The sequence below is a fragment of the Giraffa tippelskirchi genome, chromosome 2, assembly GCF_054371585.1.
Source record: "Giraffa tippelskirchi isolate mGirTip1 chromosome 2, T2T-mGirTip1v1.2.pri, whole genome shotgun sequence".
NCBI lineage: Eukaryota > Metazoa > Chordata > Mammalia > Artiodactyla > Giraffidae > Giraffa > Giraffa tippelskirchi.
In genome coordinates this window covers 62,245,990-62,266,156 of record NC_137276.1, presented here as the reverse complement: position 1 = coordinate 62,266,156, position 20,167 = coordinate 62,245,990, and the positions used below count along the sequence as shown (strand labels likewise).

At 35.5% G+C, this 20,167-nt stretch overlaps 1 protein-coding gene across 7 annotated transcripts in view; it reads left to right on the top strand.

Moving 5' to 3' along the window:
• Positions 1–20,167, top strand: part of ADK (adenosine kinase) — a 519,359-nt gene that overhangs the window by 410,350 nt on the left and 88,842 nt on the right. For 6 of the 7 annotated variants that reach the window (XM_081564617.1, XM_081564638.1, XM_081564597.1 and 3 more), the window contains 2 exons: positions 4,579–4,614; positions 16,851–16,965. In XM_081564617.1, the coding sequence (XP_081420743.1) occupies positions 4,579–4,614; positions 16,851–16,965 (151 nt within the window). The remainder of the gene's footprint in view (positions 1–4,578; positions 4,615–16,850; positions 16,966–20,167) is intronic. The other variant, XM_081564648.1, reaches the window with a different exon arrangement.

Here is a 20,167-nt window from a genome sequence, read left to right as displayed (position 1 = left end):
CTGGACTCCTATGACTTGAGTGAAGACCATGCAAACCCCAGTGAATTTTCTGCTTTCTGTTTGCATTGGAGCAGCGAAATAGTTTGTTTTGAATGGATGAGCTGCCTTCTGTGGATAGTCGGAAGTTATCTTTCTTTGGTCTTAAGTTGGATCTTCTCCTTTTTTTACTTCAGTCCATGAAGTTTCAGTCAACACCCAAGATCCCTAGTGTCTGATATCAAAAAACAGAGTAGTAACATAAGCAGATAATAGCTCTAAATGGGTTCAGTGCCTTGAAATGTAGAACCAGAATTAGGAGAGCAAGGGTTATGAGCTATGGTAGTGGTGGGTAGTTAGTAGTTACATCCTTCAGATTACCCTGGAGGAAAGAGATGATTTTTTTAAGGCATGTTGCTAAATTCTTAAAATAACTTTGTGGTTTGGTTAGTAGGAACCTCTTGTTTCCCTGAAGGAAAAGGATAGTTCCTACAACCAATAAGTTAATTTGGCAAAGTCTCAGGATATAAGGCCAATATACAGAAATCATTTGTATTTCTATGTAACTAGTAACAAATAATTGGAATTAGAATAACAGTATGGCCTATTTATGGTTTTAGTTTTATAGTGATTACAGATAATTCTATATAAATTAAAATCAAAGTGTTACCAGGCAAAATGCAAAGAAAATAGTTTTCTTCTTAGATATAAAGGAAATTGTTGTATTTTCATACACACAGACACACACTTGAGTTGTTCCTTCCTTTGTTGTATAACCTGAGAACTGTGCTTTTTAGTAGTGGTTTGCTAATCCCTTTAAAGAGTTCTTCATGTAAGTATTCCATAGTTTTCATTAACTGTGAATTTCAGCTTTATTTTTTAAACCTCTACTCAAAAACTGTACTTGGTTGTTGTTTCATCCTTTTATCCTGGTCGGTGAAGCAGCAAGCCTACTGCAAATCCTAAATAGCGTGGTGTAGATGAGAGCCTAAGACTTTAATTATATGTCATTTTATTCACAACACTCAATTCCAGGAAGGAAAAAAATGACTTTGTTTTTGTAAAAAGACATATGTGAGTATGATTCATTGTAAACCAAAAATGATACTGTATTATAGCTTAGACAACAATGGGAACTGATTTTGAAAATGTAACCTGTATGAGAAACTGAATAATAGTGAAAGTTATCAAAATGGAAAGAAGTGTTAATGTGAAATCCAGCCTTCTCAGAAATACTCTTTCCTGGCCTGTTTCGTTTTGCTTTTGTTGCTTGTCATGCATGAATGAAACTGCTGCACTCTCAGAGGAGCAGGAAAGCTCTGTGTCGGTTGTTTATTTCCTTAATCCCTCCTCCTTTGTGATTTTTGATGTCAGATCTAAAATGGAAAGCCTGTAAATATAATGATTATCACATGGATAATCACCTGCATTAGGAACCGCCGTGCTTCTCTATTCTAACCCTAGCTGTTCTCCACATGTCACATCCACTCTGCGGTTGGATTTTAACCTGACTGCTTCATTAGATTTGTGAAACTCAGTACGTGGCGCCCTGGGGCAGCACAGATGGGGACTTGCTTGTTTTCTTTTCTCACTTTTACTGCAAAGGCATGCTAAAAAGTCCTTTTCAATTTAGTGTGATCAGTTCACTTGGAATTACCCCTGATATTTGGAACCTGCCTTACTGTTCTGCCCACCATTTATGCCTTTTTTCTGCCCTGATTTCTGACCTAATGCTTTTTCCTTTTGTCCCTCCATGCAGTGAATCTTAGGACTAAAATTCTCCCTCAAATTCTTACTGGGTCAAACAGTTCCTCTGTGTTGTTATATTTGTTTTGCTGTGAGGGAAAAATAAATGTTGTTCCATCGTTGTATCTACAAACACCTTCAGATCAGAGGTTAGCTGTGGGAAAGTCTGCAGTGATGTGAGCCAGCTGCCTTTTCTAATGGAGTGACTGAGGGCACCAACCCAAGATCAAAGGAAGGTGGGAGGAAGTCAGGAGATAAGATCTTTTTAAGCCATAGAACAAGTGCTTAGCTTTTCAGTAATAGGGCACAGCTCTGCAAACCTGTGTGAGGGGGCGCTAAGATAGAAAATGGAGTTGGCTTTTCTTCAGCATGTCCTTCCTCAGTCAGAAGTATGTTAGTGCTTGGAATCATTTACAGATGTGGAAGAGTCCTAGGGCTCGGTTTCATTGAAGAATAATGGTCTGACATTGGTAAATGTGCCTTCTTGCAATTAGTCAGTTCTGTTGTACCGTAACAGATCACAGTCTATTGCTTCTTACTTTAGGGAGCAAAACTGGACATTAAAATGGCAACTTATCTACTGTATGTGAATTTTGAGTTTTTATGTCTTAGAACAATTTTAGTTGTACATATTTGTCATATTAACTTAGTCTTACAGTCCTTTAGGTTTCTTTCATGCCTCTGATAAAGTTCCATATAAATATGTAGTTTTCACAAAGCTATTTTGTTGTTTTTTTCATATAAGAATTAGCTTGGTTAATTCTTGAGTTGGACAACTTGGAAAAATTCTACATTGCTATCTTGTGAACTCTATCCTTTTCCTTGACATCCAAGCTAGTAAAGATTGACTGTCTGGTATACAAGATTCTGGTGTAAGTAAATTGTCAAGAAGGCTAACCATGCTTACACCAATTGTCAAGATCATGATTTAATTTTTTTATCTGTATCAACTAAGGTTAACTCAGTCAGCCTTATGCTTCTCTAGTGAACAGCCTAAGGAGTTGTACTTTCAGCTTATCACTTTCTATTAACTTCAGTGTCCGATTGTGATCATATGTTTCAATCTTCTCAAACCCTCAATGTGGTTCTTTAAACTTACTTGGTATTAGTATATTGGACTATAAGTGCATACATACTTCTTTTCTCTGTGTTTTCCTTAACATGTAGATAGTACCCAGATTTGTGCTGGAGACATTAACTGTAGTTTCTGCCTTACATGGTTTGGTACAGCAGTCATTTTAGTTAAGTTGGATCTGCTCACTACTCAGGCTCACATCCCATCCTTCTATTAATATCTTTTGGCAAAGATAATTTTGGAGGAATGTAAGTTAAGATGTAGAGACTCTTGACAGTTGTCTGCAGTTTTTTTTTTTTTTTTTTCATCTTCAAGAGGGAAGTGGAATTGAAAAGTAATATTGCCTCCATTTTCTGTATCAGTACTAAAATGAAAATATATGCACAAAGCAGAGAGTGAAGAAAGGGAAAGGATTTGGTTACACAGATGTGTTTTTGTCATTTGATAACCTATTATAAGGGCATTAGAGTATATAATAATGTTCATCAGATTGTGCCCTTAAGATATATTTAATATCTAGAAAAGCATTGTTTTAAAATTTTTAACTAAATTTTAAAAAATATTCAGCGTTTGTTACCCTGTCATCTTAAATCAGAGAGAAATGAGGGGATAGGCTTTTTATTACAAAAATTTTGAAAAAGGCAAAAGATAGTAATACTGAATACATCTAGATACATTAATATTTTACCATTTTTGCTTCACTTTCTCTTTTTTTTTAAGTTTTCTAAAATAAATTACATATATCATGCCATTTTATCCCAGGATACTTCAGGATACACCTAAAAATCTAGGATTTTTTCATATCAAGTTGATAATTCCTAATATTATTTGATTTCCATTTCATAATCAAACTGACCCAAAATGTATTTTATAACTGGTTTGTTCAAAACAGTTTCCAATAAAAATCTGTACATTACTCCTGTACATTTTATCATGATGTTGACTTACTAAAAGACCAAGGTACTTGTCCTGTCTAATGTCCTACCTTATGGATTTGTTTATTAGCTTTCTCAGTGTATCATTTAACTTGTTCTTCTATCCTATATATTTCTGTAGACTGCAAGTTATTGAATAAAATTTTGATTAATTCATGTTAAAAACTTTATAGATGGTGCTCTGTACCTTATACTACATTATGACAGAAGCCACAGACTATTTGGTGATCAGAATATTAGGTGATTGACCACTGGGTTGAAGTGATGACTGCTTGATTCTTCCGCTATAAAGTTATACTTTGCTCCTCACGACCAGCATGTGATCTTTGATACTTTGATTCCATGAAATAACCAGTTCCCCATCATTCTTTAGCCTAATTAATTGAGCATCCATTGATGACCTTTGCCTGAATAAATTTCATCAGAGATTGCAAAATGGTGGGTTTTCTGAATCTAATCTATACATTTATTAGCAGACATTCTTCTTATAGAAGAGTTTTCTGAAAGGTATTGTTTTAATTAAAAACATAACCATCTGCATCTTCCTCAGGTTTCAAATGATTTTCTTTGTCGGGGTCAAAACACCTGAACTCATGGTGACAGCTACAGTAAAAACATGTACTACATCTTCTTTATTTCAGCTTGTGAAGTGTGTTGACATTTGCTGCCTTTTTTTTTATGCCAAGGAAAAAAGAAATTTTTTTTTTCCGTGTAAGAATAAAAATTGAACTATGTGAATATATTGAGATAATTGTGTAAAAAGAAGACTGTTTGAATGAGTTTCAAAATGGATTATTTCTTCATTACCTAGCACTTTATAATTAACTGTTCTTTTTTTTATTTCAGGAAGCTGCCACTTTTGCTAGAGAGCAAGGCTTTGAGGTGAGTTAACCCACAATTGCACACTAAACAGATCCTAAAGGTTTTTTCTAGCTGATAATGAAGTTCTTTTGGACAGTGATTGATGTGCTATTATACTCTCAGAGCCTCGCAGTAGTTGCCATGGAAACTTGGCAGTCGTCATGGTTTCTTTGTTCTGCCAGCACAGTGTTATGACGCACTCTGCTAGGTCTGCACCCAACATCGCCTACAGATGTTATTTATTGAATTTTGAAAAGCCTCTTGGGAAGCCAAGAGGTTGGGCACGGTTTCAAGCTGCCTCTGCAGATATGGGGCCTGTCAGTTTGTTCAGTTAAAAAGCTACCTCATTAGCTGCATTACATTTCATAAGAATTCACTGCTAAAGCAGTGGTGGAACAACACTAAATAGTGAAATATAATGTCATTTAAATAATTTCAACCTTACCACGTGTAGATTATCATTATGTAAATTAATTTCCAAAAGGTTATACTTAACTGTTGCTAGGAACTGACTAATTTAAATCCTTCTCATATGAACTTCCTGTTTGAATCTTTTTTTCTTTTCTTTCTTTTTCCTCATTTCTTTGATAGCATAAAATGTATACATTTCCTGAAACAAAAAATTGATAATTACTTTAATTTTCAGATAATCAATTCTGTTTTCCTTATAGAAATATTATCCTGTCGAGATTCCAAACTCCATATAGTTGTTGGCAAAATTAAGATAATAGCCAAGACCATGTTTTTATATATGTAGTATCTACCTTCCAATGGGTTGTTAGAAAACACTGACAAATCTAAACCCAGGTTAATTGACAGAGATTAATTGAGTTTGTGATTTTTATGACTATCATATTTATATAGCCAGAACTCTGTAGAATATTGTGTTCTATACAGCAACTTGGAATGTTTGATAGAAGTAAGCTTTTTAAATTTAACCTGACTAGACCTGGAATGTATAGAAACTCTTTCCTTATTTGCATACTCAGTATTGTTTACCATGTACAGAAGCTGTGAGCGTTGATTGGCTATATTAGTAAACTCACTTTGAACTCTTTAGAGAAAGGTGTTTTATAAAATTGTGATGGAAATGTTATTTAAATGTACTGAAGACAGATTCATTATTAAGCAACAAAGTGATACATGTGTATGTTATCCATGTCATAGGACTTGACAACCAAGGTGCTTCTTTTTCTTGGAGGAAGATAGTGAGCATGTGGTATACGTATTCTACTCTCAAGGACCTATATAAAAATTGTATCAGGATAGGAAACTGCCTCATAGTGCTCAATTAATGGAAACTACCATAGTTTTTTGGGAGTTTGCTTTTTTTTGTTTTAACATATTCTCATGAATATGAGGTTGAGTCACATGAAGAAGAAGGAATAAAGATTTCCAAGTAATTTTTGTCTAATTTAAGTTTCCCTTTGTAATTTCCCAAACTGGCAATTGCTGTACAGGGCTAAATGTAATGAGGGGAACGTTCAGTTTAGAAAGACAAATGTTTTGATCATGAGACTATAAGTAAATGTTTTAAGTCATGTTTTAAAGTTTCACTGATTTTAAATTTCAGTATTAACAATTAATATTCTCTGTTGTCACATAAAAATTCTTCAAATAAAAAATATATAGAGTATAAATTTGTGTCCTATTTTATGTGCTAACATTTAGAAATGTATTTCAGTTCTAAAAAATAACCACTTTTATAGATGCTTAGAAATGTAACATGTTGTATAACAAATGATTCTTTAGTACCCAATAATAATTTTAATATTTTATTAAACCTTACTAATTATTAAACTGTACTAATTCATATTTTTATTGTCCCTTTGAGCTACATGCTTTGAATATACCTGGTTTAAATTCAGTCTTAGCAACAAACTGCTTTTTCTATTTTCTACTAACCACCGTATTAACCTTTCCATTAGTTCTTACTTATTGACTCTAAAGTTGTTTCTTTTTACCATAAATCTGCCATAACTGATTACAGCATATGAACAAAGTGATGATTATATAGTATACCTTATTACCTCCTGACATAGCAAAACTCAGTTGGTAATTTGACAATGATGTGTTAGATTGCATAAAGCATACAGCAACTTGATGTATCCCTTCATGGGTTCCCTAAAATACTATAAGCATTTCAGAATCTGTAAGAGCCATGATTAGAATACCCTGAAGTCGGTATTGTTAATAAAATATAATCCTTGTACGGAATGCTATCTAAAGAAACTGAATGATTTTAAAATGTCATTAAAGTTTCCTTAGTTGGTTAGATAGTAATATGAAAGCATAGATTTGAATCTCAGTATTTTTAAAGACTCAAACAAGAATAAATCATTTAACAGTTTAATGTCTGTGGAAATGTGTCAGAGCTTTCAAGTCTAGTGTGACAAACTAGACAAAATCTGTATCTATTTCCTCCCAACTTTAATTTTACCTCTTAATTTGGGACATAAATGAGAGGAGAGAAGTGAAAAGATTAAAAAGAAAGGAAAGGTGTGCAATTTTTCTTCCCACAAGTCCTACCTTCATTTTCTGTTATAAATCCCAATCAGTTCCCAAAGCCACTGAGTGTTGCCACTAGTGATCTGTCTGCTAAGAGACCAATCCAAATGCCTCTAAAAATAACCAGTGTTTATCATCAGGAAATATCCTCAGTGACATTGTTTATGATATTCTGGTTAGCTTCTCTGCAAATTTCAGATAATCTTTCTTTAAGAAAAAAATCTCTAATCTTTAAAGTGAATTGGGCAATTTTCAGTAAGAAGCAGCAGCTTAGGAGGGCACTGGAGAATGAGATAAAAACTGGAACTGGGCAGAACACAAAGCAGAAGATATATATATATATATATATGTGTATATATATATGTTGATGGAAAATTGCATAGTGCCTGATTTAAATGACAGACCTGCTAAGAATTTAAAATGACAATTCTTGGTGTAAAAAGTTTCATGGGGCCTTTTATTATTTTGGAAAATCGGTTCAGACTGCAGTGTGTTTTTAAACCAACCTTATCTTAAGTTGAACCTATTAAAGGTTTGTATTTTTAGAACCTAAATAGAAATGAGGCACTTAGCAATATGTTTCATTATGAAACTTTTTAAAAGCAGTATTGAAAATTGATTTAAATTAAAGTGAAGAACATACCTCCAAAACCTAAATAAAACTATTCTTTGTGTTCTCATTCTCAGTGCAATAGAGTATATACCAAATGATGAAGAGAATTCATACCTTTTCTATTGTATCAGTTACTCAGTTTTCCTCCAAGCAGCAAATTTTAATTTTCTTCTTTTAGAGCTCTAAAATACAGTACTTCTAACCATAGAGGAAATAAAACAATCCTTTTCCATTTTCCCACTTCCCTACAGCCCATGCCTCTGCCCAGAGACTTCCGGGCTTGTAGTCTTTCTCTGACCAATGACAGCTCTATCATCTTATACCAGTGAGAGAAGAAAGTATTGAATAGTGCTATCCAATAGACATCCATAAGCCATGTGTGGCTATTTAAATTAAATTAAATTAAAAATTCAGTTCCTCAGTCTCTAGGCACATCTGAAGTGTATGCCTGTGAAGACAGTGACTACCATATTGGACAAAGCAGATGTAGAACATGACATCTTCATAGAAAGTTCCATTGATTAGCACTGGATAGCAAGTCCACAGAGAGTTTCAGAAGGTATTGATTACCAAAGAATTCTCCCAAGATTTTTCTAATGTTCCTGTGTTCCTCACAATATAAAGAATGCACAGTGAATGATCGCCAAGAGTTTCTGGAAATGAGACACTAAATTAGATCATGTTTGTTGATAGAGTACAGTGCTGCTTCCCTAAGTGACTGAGTCCCAAATGATAACAGTTTTAAAACACTCAATTAACAGAAAGAGATATAATAGTCATGATTCTCTTGATTTAATCACTTGCTCATTCAACAAATACTTGCTGAGCACTTACTTTGTGCCTAACACTTCGATAGACCCTGAAGACAAGGTAGAAATAATGAAAGTGTACAGTAAAAGAAAAGGTGGGAGCCTCCTGTTTTAGATACTCTAATCATTGGAGTGACTCTCTGAGGAAGTAAAACTAAAAAATAAAAATATCTAGCTATGACAGAAAAAAGCAAAACAAGGAACAGGGAAACAAACCAGAGAGAACAAGAGTTTGCAGGACTCTAGACACAGAAGAGCATAATGTACTGTGTACTCCAGGTAGTGTCAGGAGGCCAGTGCAACTGGAATGGAATGAGTGACGAGGAAGTGGTATGAGACAGGATGGAGACTGACACATCATATGACCACCATGATTATTATAGGAGTTCCTATTGGGAAACAAAGCAGAATATTGTGTGATTAAATGGGGCAATATATATGAACACCATATTTGCTTTTCTATAGGAGTAGATAGATGGTGACAGTATTCTTTTACATTTGTATCATCAGCTTGTTAAAAATGGAATGAAGACAATATAGTAATTTGGAAAACAGTGCTAAAGTGTGTGACCACCAGTGACAATAAAAGCATAATTTGACATTTATGAAATGATTCAAAGTTGATAAAACATTTTCTAACATATCATTAGTACATTTAATATTCATACAAACCTTGGAGGGGTAGGTAGGGCATGTATTGCCATATCAGTTGAACAGAAAAAAAAAAATAAACTGCATAACATGTTCAGAGTCACATAGCTAACAGATAATGGAGTCAGAATCTGAGCTCAGCTGTCTTGAATCTGGTATTCTTTATAAACTACACTTCTTTCTCACAGTCTAACACATTGGAGGAGGAAATCAGATTTTCAAACGACCTTGGAAAATGAGAAATATCTGGAAATTCAGAAGTTGAAATTCACTAGGGTAAAATACAAACCAGAATAATTAAGAAAATTATCATATTTAAATGCAAGATCAGCAATGACTTGTGACTGTGGCATATAATTGTTTAACATGAAGATGCTTTAGTTTTGTGATCACAACAGAAATCACATAACCAGAATTCGTAGACGCAGCATGATCTGTGGATAACAGGGAAGAGTGTTGGAATCAAGACTTTGTGCATGCTAGTCCTGGCTCCACTTTTAGTATGTTTATGACCTTGGGAAGTTACTTAACCTCTCTGTGACTCAATTTCTTCATCTATAAAATGGGAATATAGTAATAGCATGTATTTCCTAGAGTAAAGATTTAATGAGTACTTTAGAGCTATATACATGGCTCTTGCTTTCTGCATCTGTAAAATAGGGACATAGTAATAATATGTACTGTCTAGACTGGTTAAGAGGTAATGAGTATTTTAGAGTGCTCATAGCTGTTTATACATGGCTCATATTTAAATTGTGAGCTTTCTTGTATTTTTCTTCCTTTTTTCTCTTTCTCCTCCCTTATTGGATAACATAATTGAATTCTCAATACTCAGAACTCTTCAGAGGGCTTCCCTGGTGGGCCATTGGTTAAGAATCCACCTCTTGGAATGCAGGGGACACTGGTTCGATCCCTGGTCCAAGAAGTTCCCACCTATCACTGAGCAACTAAGCAACTAAATGTGTTACAAGTAATGAGCCTAAGCAACTAAATATGTTACAAGTAATGAGGCCACTCGCTACAACTAGAGAAAACCTATGAGCAGCACTGAAGACCCACCACAGCCAAAAAAAAAAAAACAAACAAAACTCTTGAGGTCCTTTCTAGAGATTTTCAGGCAGTTTAGGATTTGACAGTTTTGGAGCGTATTTAAATGACAGTAAATATAGGAAATACATTAATATTTATTAAGTACTTGGCATGTGCTAAATACTGCATTCAGCTCTTTCACTTACCTTATTTTTCCTCCTCACACACACAAAAAAATATTTTTAACTTTATATTTTGAAACAATTTTAGATTCAGAAAATTTGAAAAAAATGTACAGAGAATTTCTAGATACCTTCACTTAGCTTCTCCTAATGTAAATATCTTACAGAACCAAGGTATAATGATCAAAACCTGGAAGTCAACATTAGTACAGTGTTAGTAACTGAACTATAGAATTTATTCTCATTTCACCAGTTTTTCCTCTAATTTCTTTTTTCTCTTCCACAATCTAGTACAGAATCACACATTGCATATATTTGTCTTCTTAGTCTCTTATCAAACAGTTTCTCACTCATTCCTTGTTGTTCATGATCTTCATACTTTTGAAGACTGCCTGTCAGTCATTTTGTAGAATGTCCCTCAGTTTAGGTTTGTCCAACATTCAGAAAACTAAGATCATGGCATCTGGTCTCATCACTTCATGGCAAATAGATGGGGAAACAGTGGCTGGCTTTATTTTTCTGGGCTTCAAAATCACTGCAGATGGTGACTGCAGCCATGAAATTAAAAGATGGTTGCTCCTTGGAAGAAATTCATGACCAACCTAGATAGCATATTAAAAAGCAGAGACATTACTTTGCCAACAAATGTCCGTCTAGTCAAGGCTATGGTTTTTCCCGTGGTCATGTATGGATGTGAGACTTGGACTGTGAAGAAAGCTGAGCGCCGAAGAATTGATGCTTTTGAACTGTGGTGTTGGAGAAGACTCTTTAGAGTCCCTTGGACTGCAAGGAGATCCAACCAGTCCATCCTAAAGGAGATCAGTCCTGGGTGTTCATTGGAAGGACTGATGTTGAAGCTGAAACTCCAATATTTTGGCCACCTGATGTGAAGAGCTGATTCATTAGAAAAGACCCTGATGCTGGGAAAGATTGAGGGCAGGAGGAGAAGGGGGCGACAGAGGATGAGATGGTAGGAAGGCATCACCAACTCAATGGACATGATTTTGGGTAAACTCTGGGAGTTGGTGATGGACAGGGAGGCTTGGTGTGCTGCGGTTCATGGGGTTGCAAAGAGTCGGACACAACTGAGCGACTGAACTGAACGGAACTGAATATCTCTCATACTTAAATTAAGATTCTGCATTTTTGGTAGAAATAACACAGAGGTATTATGCCCTTCTCAATGCATCATAATGGGCATATACATGATATCCCAATGTCTTACTGTTGGTGATGTTAACTTTGATCACTAGGTTAAGGTGGTATTTATCCCCTATGAAGTTAACTATTTTCCCATTGTAGTTGATAAAATATCTTGGGGGTGGTACCTGTGCAGATATCCCATTTTACCCACTAATTTAAGCATCACTAAAGTTGATCACTGGGGTAAACGGATGTCTGTCAACCTTCTCCACTATTAACATTTCTGTTTTTCCTTCTGTAATGAATAAGTTTAGAGGGAGATACTATAAGACTAAGCAAATACCATGTTTTTCTTCAGACTTTTGCCAACTAATTTTAGCATACTTCACTCTCAACATCTTTTAACACAAATACTATTGTCTTAGTTTTGTAGATGAGAAAATGGAGTTTCAGAGAGGTATATTTACCTTCTTTGTTGTTCAGTTGCCCAGTCGTGTCTAACTTTTTGCGACTGCTTGGATTGCAGCACGCCAGGCCTCCCTGTCCATCACCAACTCCCAGAGTTTACTCAAACTCATGTCCATTGAGTCGGTGATGCCATCCAGCCATTTTATCCTCTGATAGCCTCTCCTCTTTCTGTCCTCAATCTTCCCCAGCATTCAGGGACTTTTCCACTGAGTCATCTGTTTGCATAAGATGACCAAAATACTTCTGCTTGAGCTTCAGTCCTTCTAGTGAGTATTCAGGGTTGATCTCCCTTAAGATTGACTGGTTTGATCTCCTTGCTGTCCAAGGGACTTTCAGGAGTCTTCTCCAGCAGCACAGTTCAAAAGCATCAATTCTTTGGCATTCTACTTTCTTTACAGTCCAGCTGTCACAACTGTACATGACCACTGGGAAGACCATAGCCTTGACTATACGAACCTTTGTCGGCAGTATAATGTCTCTGCTTTTCAACACGCTGTCTAGGTTTGTCAGCTGCAGTCACAGTCCGCAGTGATTTTGGAGCCCCAGAAGAAGAATTCTGTCACTACTTCCACGATTTCCCCCTTCTATTTGCCATGTAGTAAGGGGGCTGGATGCCATGCATGATCTTAGTTTTTTAATATTTAGTCTTAAGCTAGCTCTTTGACTTTTCTCCTTCACCCTCAAGAGACTCTTTAGTTTCAATTCGCTTTCTGCCATTAGAGTGATGTCATCTGCATATCTGAGGTTGTTGATGTTTCTCCCACCTATCTTGAGTCCAGCTTGTAACTCATCCAGCCTGGCATGTCTCGTGATGTGCTCAGTGCATAGGTTAAACAAACAGGATGACAGCAGACAGCCCTCTCATACTCCTTTCTCAATCTTGAACCAATCATTTGTTCCATACAGGGTTCTAACTGTTGCTTCTTGACCCACATACAGTTTTCTCAGGAGACAGGTAAGATGATCTGGTATTCCTATCTCTCTAAGAGCTTTCCACAATTTGTCATGGTTCACACAGTCAAAGGCTTTAGCATAGTCAATGAAACAGAGATAGATGTTTTTCTGAAATTCCGGTGCTTTCTCTATAATCCAGTGAATGTTAGCAATTTGATCTCTAGTTTCTCTTCCTTTTCTAAACCAAGCTTGGACATATGGAAGGTCTTGGTTCACATAATGCTGAAGCCTAGCATGCAAGATTTTAAGCATGACCTTACTAGCATGGGAGATGAATGCAACTGTTCAATGTTTAGCACTTTCTTTGGTACTACCCTTCTTGGAGATTGGGATAAGAATTGACCTTTTCCAGTCCTGGGGCCACTGCTGGGTCTTCCAGATTTGCTGACATAATGAATGCAGAACCTTGATGGCATCATCCTTTAGGGATTTGAATAGTTCTGCTGGAATTTCATCGCATCCACTAGCTCTATTAACAGCAGTGCTTCTTAAGACCCACTTGACTTCACACTCCAGAATGTCTGGCTCTGGGTGACTAACCACACCATTGTAGTAATCTAGTTCATTAAGATCTTTTTTGTACAGATATTCCGTGTATAAAAATTTACTATTTGAGGTCACACAAATAGGAAGAAAAGCTATGACCAACCTAGACAGCATATTAAAAAGCAGAGACATTGCTTTGCTGACAAAGGTCCATATAATCAAAGCTATGGTTTTTCCTGTAGTTGGTATTCATTGGAAGGTCTGATGTTGACCCTGAAACTCCAATGCTTTGGCCACCTGATGCGAAGGGCTGACTGATTTGAAAAGACCCTGATGCTGGGAAAGATTGAGGGCAGGAGGAGAAGGGGCCAACAGAGGATGAGATGGTTGGATGGCATCACCAACTCAATGGACATGAGTTTGGGTAGGCTCCGGGTGTTGGTGTTGGACAGGGAGGCCTGGCGTGCTGCAGCTCATGGGGTCGCAAAGAGTTGGACGCAACTGAGCGACTGAACTGAACTGATGTATGGATGTGAGAGTTGGACCATAAAGAAATCTGAGAGCCAAAGAATTGATGCTTTTGAACTGTGCTGCTGGAGAAGACTCTTGAGAGTCCCTTGGACTCGCAAGGAGATCAAACCAGTCAATCCTAAAGGAAATCAACCCTGAATATTCATTGGAAGGACTGATGCTGAAGCTGCAGCTCCAGTACTTTTGCCACCTGATGCACAGAGCTGACTCATTAGAAAAGACCCAGATGCTGGGAAGGATTGAGGGCAGGAGAAGGGGAAGACAGAGGATGAGGTGGTTGGATGGCATCACCAACTCAATGGACATAAGTTTGAGCAAGCTCTGGGAGATGATGAAGGGCAGGGAAGCCTGGCATGCTGCAGTCCACGGGGTCGCAGAGTCGGACACGACGGAGCAACTGAATAACAATGTCAAAAATAGTAAATCCAGTTGTGTCATACTCTAAAATCCCTTGTAATTTCATCATTCTGTTAAGATATGTTAGAGCAGATATATAGGAGAAAGAACTACCAGGAGATAAGGAAGAGGTTCATGTTTTCAAGTTTTACAGAACTCAAAATATATGTTGTTAGGAAGACAAAATTGAAGTTTTAAGAAAAGCTTTTATACTAGATGGGAATCATCTGTTGAGGGCAAAGCAATGACTCCTCAAAGCCTAGTGTGGGATACTTTGATTTGGTGCACAATGGAACTGTAGATATGGATACAAATAGAATAAAGCTTAATCTTTCTGTGAAGATTTATCTTTTATATTTGAAAAGTTTGTTTCAATCTTGAATTTGCTGTTTTTATAAAGTTTAACTTGAGGCATGAAAAAAATGTTGCTTTGATTAGGTTACCAAAACTCCCACAAAACATTCTTTTTTTTCACAAGGTTGGTATAAGACAACCAAATATCACTCTTAATTTATTCCTTATACCACTTTTAAGAAGAATCTCTACTTAAAAATCATCCAGTACATGCATAAAATTCCACTCCTAAGATGGTAAAGGGAATCTTTCTGGAGTTTGCCTCCTATCTTTACTAAAAATGAACTGTACTCAATCATAAGCAAAAATCCTATATTAATAAAATATGTCTGTAGTAAAGAGATTTGGAGAATATATGTAATTTTAATGTATATATTTATTAGAGACATTATTATTATAAGACAGTGTCATTTGGGGGGATCGTTTCAAATGTTACTGGTCATTTTTAATAGTCTTTCCCCTCCAACTGAGGGAATTTCTTTTCTCATCAGAGTTTCAGGCATAGTTTTTTTCTAAAATAAGCAAACAGAAGTGAAATAGTCAGCATGTTGGAAAGGTCAGCAGCATTGTCCAACCACAAATGGCTATTTTTTTCAGGAATAGCAGTCCTCAGGAATCATGATGTTAGGTTTAGAAGAAGCTTAGATTCATACATCATCCAGAATTTCTTAAGTATTTTGTGACTAAGCAGCCTACAAATATTTCATTAAAGATTGTCATACCTTTAAAAACACCATGGTTTCTGATGTTGTTTGTAGCCAGTGTGACTTATCTGCTTTGCTTACCTAAATTTTTCTGTCCTATATATCCTAATTAATTTCTTCTATTAGATGTATTTCCACTCTGGTATATATTTCTCTCTCCATAACTTTTTTAAACTTTGCACAGTTATAGAGGAAGCTACCAACAAACTCCAGACCATGGACAATTTTAGCAGCCCTCTGAATTCAAACATGGGTTTTTAAATTATCTAAAATTGTTGAGAACTTCCCTGGTGGTACAGTGGATAAGAATCTGCCTGCCAATGCAGGAGACACAGGTTCAATACCTGGTCCTGGAAGACGCCACAAGCCGAAGAACAGCTAAGCCTGTTCACTGCAACTACTAAGTCTGTGTGCTGCAACTGCTGAGCCCACGTGCCACAACTGCTGAGCCTACCTGCCACAAGTACTGAAGCCTGCAAGTTCTAGGCCCATGAGCCACAACTACTGAAGCCATGTGCCTAGAGCCTGTGCTCCACAATAAGAGAAGCCACCGCAGTGAAAAGTCTGTACACCACAACTAGAGGATAACCCCTGCTTACTGCAACTAGAGAAAGCATGCATGCAGCAATGAAGACCTAGGGGAACCAAAAAAATAAAATAAATTAGTTATTAAAAAAACTAATGGAAATATATTTTTTAATTCAAAAAAGTTGAAAACATGATTCTAAAAATCTAACCCATACCTCAAGAATTAGATTTCAAGACTGAACATTTATGATATAAAACTTGGCAGCCTATGTGATCATGAAAAAGAGCATGAGGGCTTCTAGAACCAATCTGTACTTTTTTAAACTTTATCTTTAAAAAAGCTAAGTCTCTAGAAAATGGTTAGCATCTCTCTCATTTTAGTTCTTTGAAAAATTTATTATATTAACTGCATTATTTCCAGAATCAGCATAATTATGCTCTGTAAGTCTCTAAAATATTTCAGTAATACTCTTTTTTACAAATCTCTCATTAATTGGAAATTTGAAAACTGACTTTTGTTGATATTAAAGAATTATTGTTAATTAAAAATATGATAATAGATGGTTATGTTTGAATCATTGCCTTTCAGAAATACATAATAAAGCATTTTACATGTGGCTTATATAGTATGTGAGATTTCCTTAAGAATAATATGAAAGGTAGGTAGATAAATAGAAATAAGATTCATCATAAATTTCAAATCATTGCAGCTTGATGATAGGTTCCTTGAAGATTGTGGTACTCTTCTGTTTACTTCTGTATGTAGTTAAAATTTTTATATAATAACTCTATGATCAAGTCTTTCTTATTTTGAGCATGAGAAACTAAATCCTTAATCTACTATAAAATTTTAGTTTATTGTATTGGTTATGAGCATATTTTTCCTCCTTTCTATTAATAGACTGAAGACATTAAAGAAATAGCCAGAAAGACACAGGCTCTGCCAAAAGTCAACTCAAAGAGGCAGCGAATCGTGATTTTCACCCAAGGGAGAGAGGACACCATACTGGCTACAGGTACATGTGGAAGCTGTGGGAAAAACCCAGTATTACGTAGATTAATCATTATTTAAAAATTTTATATACTTTCTATTATAAATTACTCAAAACAGTGTACATTTTTCTTTTTAAAATCTCCTTCATGCACTATACTCACTGTCACTCCCACTCCAACTCCCGCAGCTGGCATCCACCAATCTGTTCTCTGTATCTGTGACTTTGAGGTTTTTATTATTATTTTTTTAATTCTACATATATGTGAGATCATACAGTATTTGTCTGTCTGACTTATTTTGCTTAGCGTAGTGGACTGAAGTTTCATCCATATTGTTTCAAATACTAGCATTTCCTTTGTTTTGGCTAAATAATATTTCACCATGTGTGTGCACACATGCATGAGCTGATGTATATGTACTACATTATTTTTATCCATTCTGAAGTCTGTCCATCCTAAATGTCTATCAGGGGACACATAGGTTTTTTCCATGTCTTGGCTATTGTAAATAATACTGCAGCGAACATGGGGGTGCAGATATCTCTTTGGGTTAGTGTTTTTGTTTCCTTCATGACTCAGAAGTAGAACTGCTAAATCTTATGGTAGTTCTACTTGTTTTTGAAGAGCCTCCATACTGTTTTTCTTAGCAGCTGCGCCAATTTACATTACCACCAACAGTACAAAAAGGTACCTTTTTATCCACATTCTTGCCAACAGGTATTTCCTATCTTTATGATAGTTGAGCGATTCTAACAAGTATGAGGTGATACCTCATTATAATTTTGATTTGTATTTTCCTGATGAGTAGTTATTTTTAGTACCTTTTTCGTGTACTTATTGGCCATCTGTTGTCTTCTTTTGAAAAAATGTATATTCAGATCCTCTGTCCCTTTTTAAATTGGATTATCTGCTCTTTTGCTGTTAAATTGTATGAGTTCTTTATATATTTTGGATGTTAATCCCTTATCAGGTATATGACTTGCAAATATTTTCTCCCATTCTGTAGGTTGTGTTTTACTTTGTTAATAGTTGCCTTTGCTATACAGGAGTTTTTTTAGTTTTAACTCCCACTTATTATTGTTATTTTAGCCTTTGCTTTTGGTGTCAAATCCAAAAATTCATCAAGACCAATGCCAAGGACTTACTCCCTTTGTTTCCCTCTAAGAGTTGTTTGATTTCAAGTCTTAGCTTCCAGTCTTTCATTCCCCTTAAGGTGATGCTTATGTATGTTGTAAAATGGTGGTCCAGTCTCATTCTTTTGCGTATGGCTGTCTGGTTTTCCCAATACCACTTATTGTGAAGAAACTATCCTTTCCCTATTGTGTCCTCTTGGCTCTTTTGTCATAAATGAATTGACCATGTATGCATGTGTTTATTTCTGGGCTCTCTGTTCTATTCCATTGAGCTATGTGTTTGTTTTATTCTGCAGTACTATATTGTTTTGACTACTCTACCTTGGTAATATCATTTGAAATCAGGAAGTGTGATGCCTCTAGCCTCATTCTTTCTCTCAAGATTGCTTTGGCTATTTAGAGTAGTTTGTGGCCCCCTGCAAATTTTAGGATCGGTTGTTCTATATCTGTAAAAATGTACCTTTTATTGTTTATTTTAATAAATACACCTGTCTTCTTCCAGTAAAAAAGTGTTTCAAGAGCTTATGTTTATTAAAATTCAGTTAAGTAAATCTACTTTGATTTTGTTTATTTGTTTTGAAATTTTGGCGATATTGTCAGTCTAGAAATGTCTTTACTGAAGATAAATAAATAAATAAATTTTACTTATCAAGTACCATGCTTGAATAAAATAAATTTATCTGATTTTGAGCAAGTAGAATTCAGAAGTAAGTTACTTTCTTATTTTTAAACTTCAAGAAGAAAACCTTACTTCTGTTTTTACTCAGCCATCTATTTTATAACTGTCATAGAAATAGAATAGAAATTTCATCTAATAAACAAACATTTATTCATTGAAATGAGTAATATTGTCAATATGATGCTGCCTACTGTTAAAGCCAAAATAAAAAACCTTGAAATATTCTCTGAATCATTAGGGTTAAAACCAATCAGCTCATTAATAACTGTTATAAACAATAGCAATTATTACTTTGTGTTTGTTCAGTACTCTTCAGCACACTGAAATTTAAGATAGCCTTAAAGATCTAGCTGAGAAATAAAATTGGTACACATCAAAATGTGAATACACTCATGCAAAGTCACTTCAGTCGTGTCCAACTCTTTGCGACCCCATGGACTATAGCCCGCCAGGCTCCTCTGTCCGTGGGATTCTTCAGGCAAGAATACTGGAGTGGGTTGCCATTTCTTTCTCCAGGGGATCTTCCCGACCCAGGGATGAAGCCCATGTCTCTTATGTCTCTTGCATTGGCAGGTGGGTTCTTTTCCACTAGCGCCACATGGAAAACGCAATGAATACAACAAAGTATAATTATATTTCTTAGTTATTGGTACAGACTATATGGGTTGTATTAACTCAAAGAAGGAGATCAGTAAACCTTGAAGAAAGATGCTATAGAGAATATGTAGTAGATTTTTTATTGAATTAAATATATAAGCCTGAAATAGGTAAAAGAAGAAACTATTGTCAAATTGTGGGAAGAAGGAACCCTACAGTTAATTTATTTCAACTTTATTATTTTAGAATTATCAAAATCAAGATTGAGAAGTTTACTTAAAATTATGTTTCAAAATTAATTCAGTGGGTGGTAAATAGTGATGTGGGATGATAAATGAGATTTGTCATGAGTTAATAATTGTGGAAGCTGGGTGATGGATTTATGGGGGATGGTTATTATGTTATTACTTCCACTTCTACATATGTTTTAAAATCTCCATAATTAAAAGTGAATGAAACAGAAAGAAAAGTAAAAAAAAAAAAACAATTTTTCAGACAAAATTCAGAGATATTAAGGACCTTTCCTAAGATACATTGATATCCTTGCTAAGTCTTGAATTTTAGGAGGAACTTAAAGAAAGGAGGGCAGTCCAGTCAAAGAGAATCATGTAAGCAAAGAAACCGGGTAGTATATAATCTTTAGTTGTTGTGACAGGAAAAGCCATGTTGTAAATGTGTACAAGGGAGAAAAGGGTCATGAAAAGATAGCTCTGCATTGATAATAATTACCTGGATGGCTGTCTTCCTATACCATGTGGCCCTTCCTGTCTTAGCAATGAACTCTTTTTGGAAAAGTGAAAAGCATGCAGATTTTTT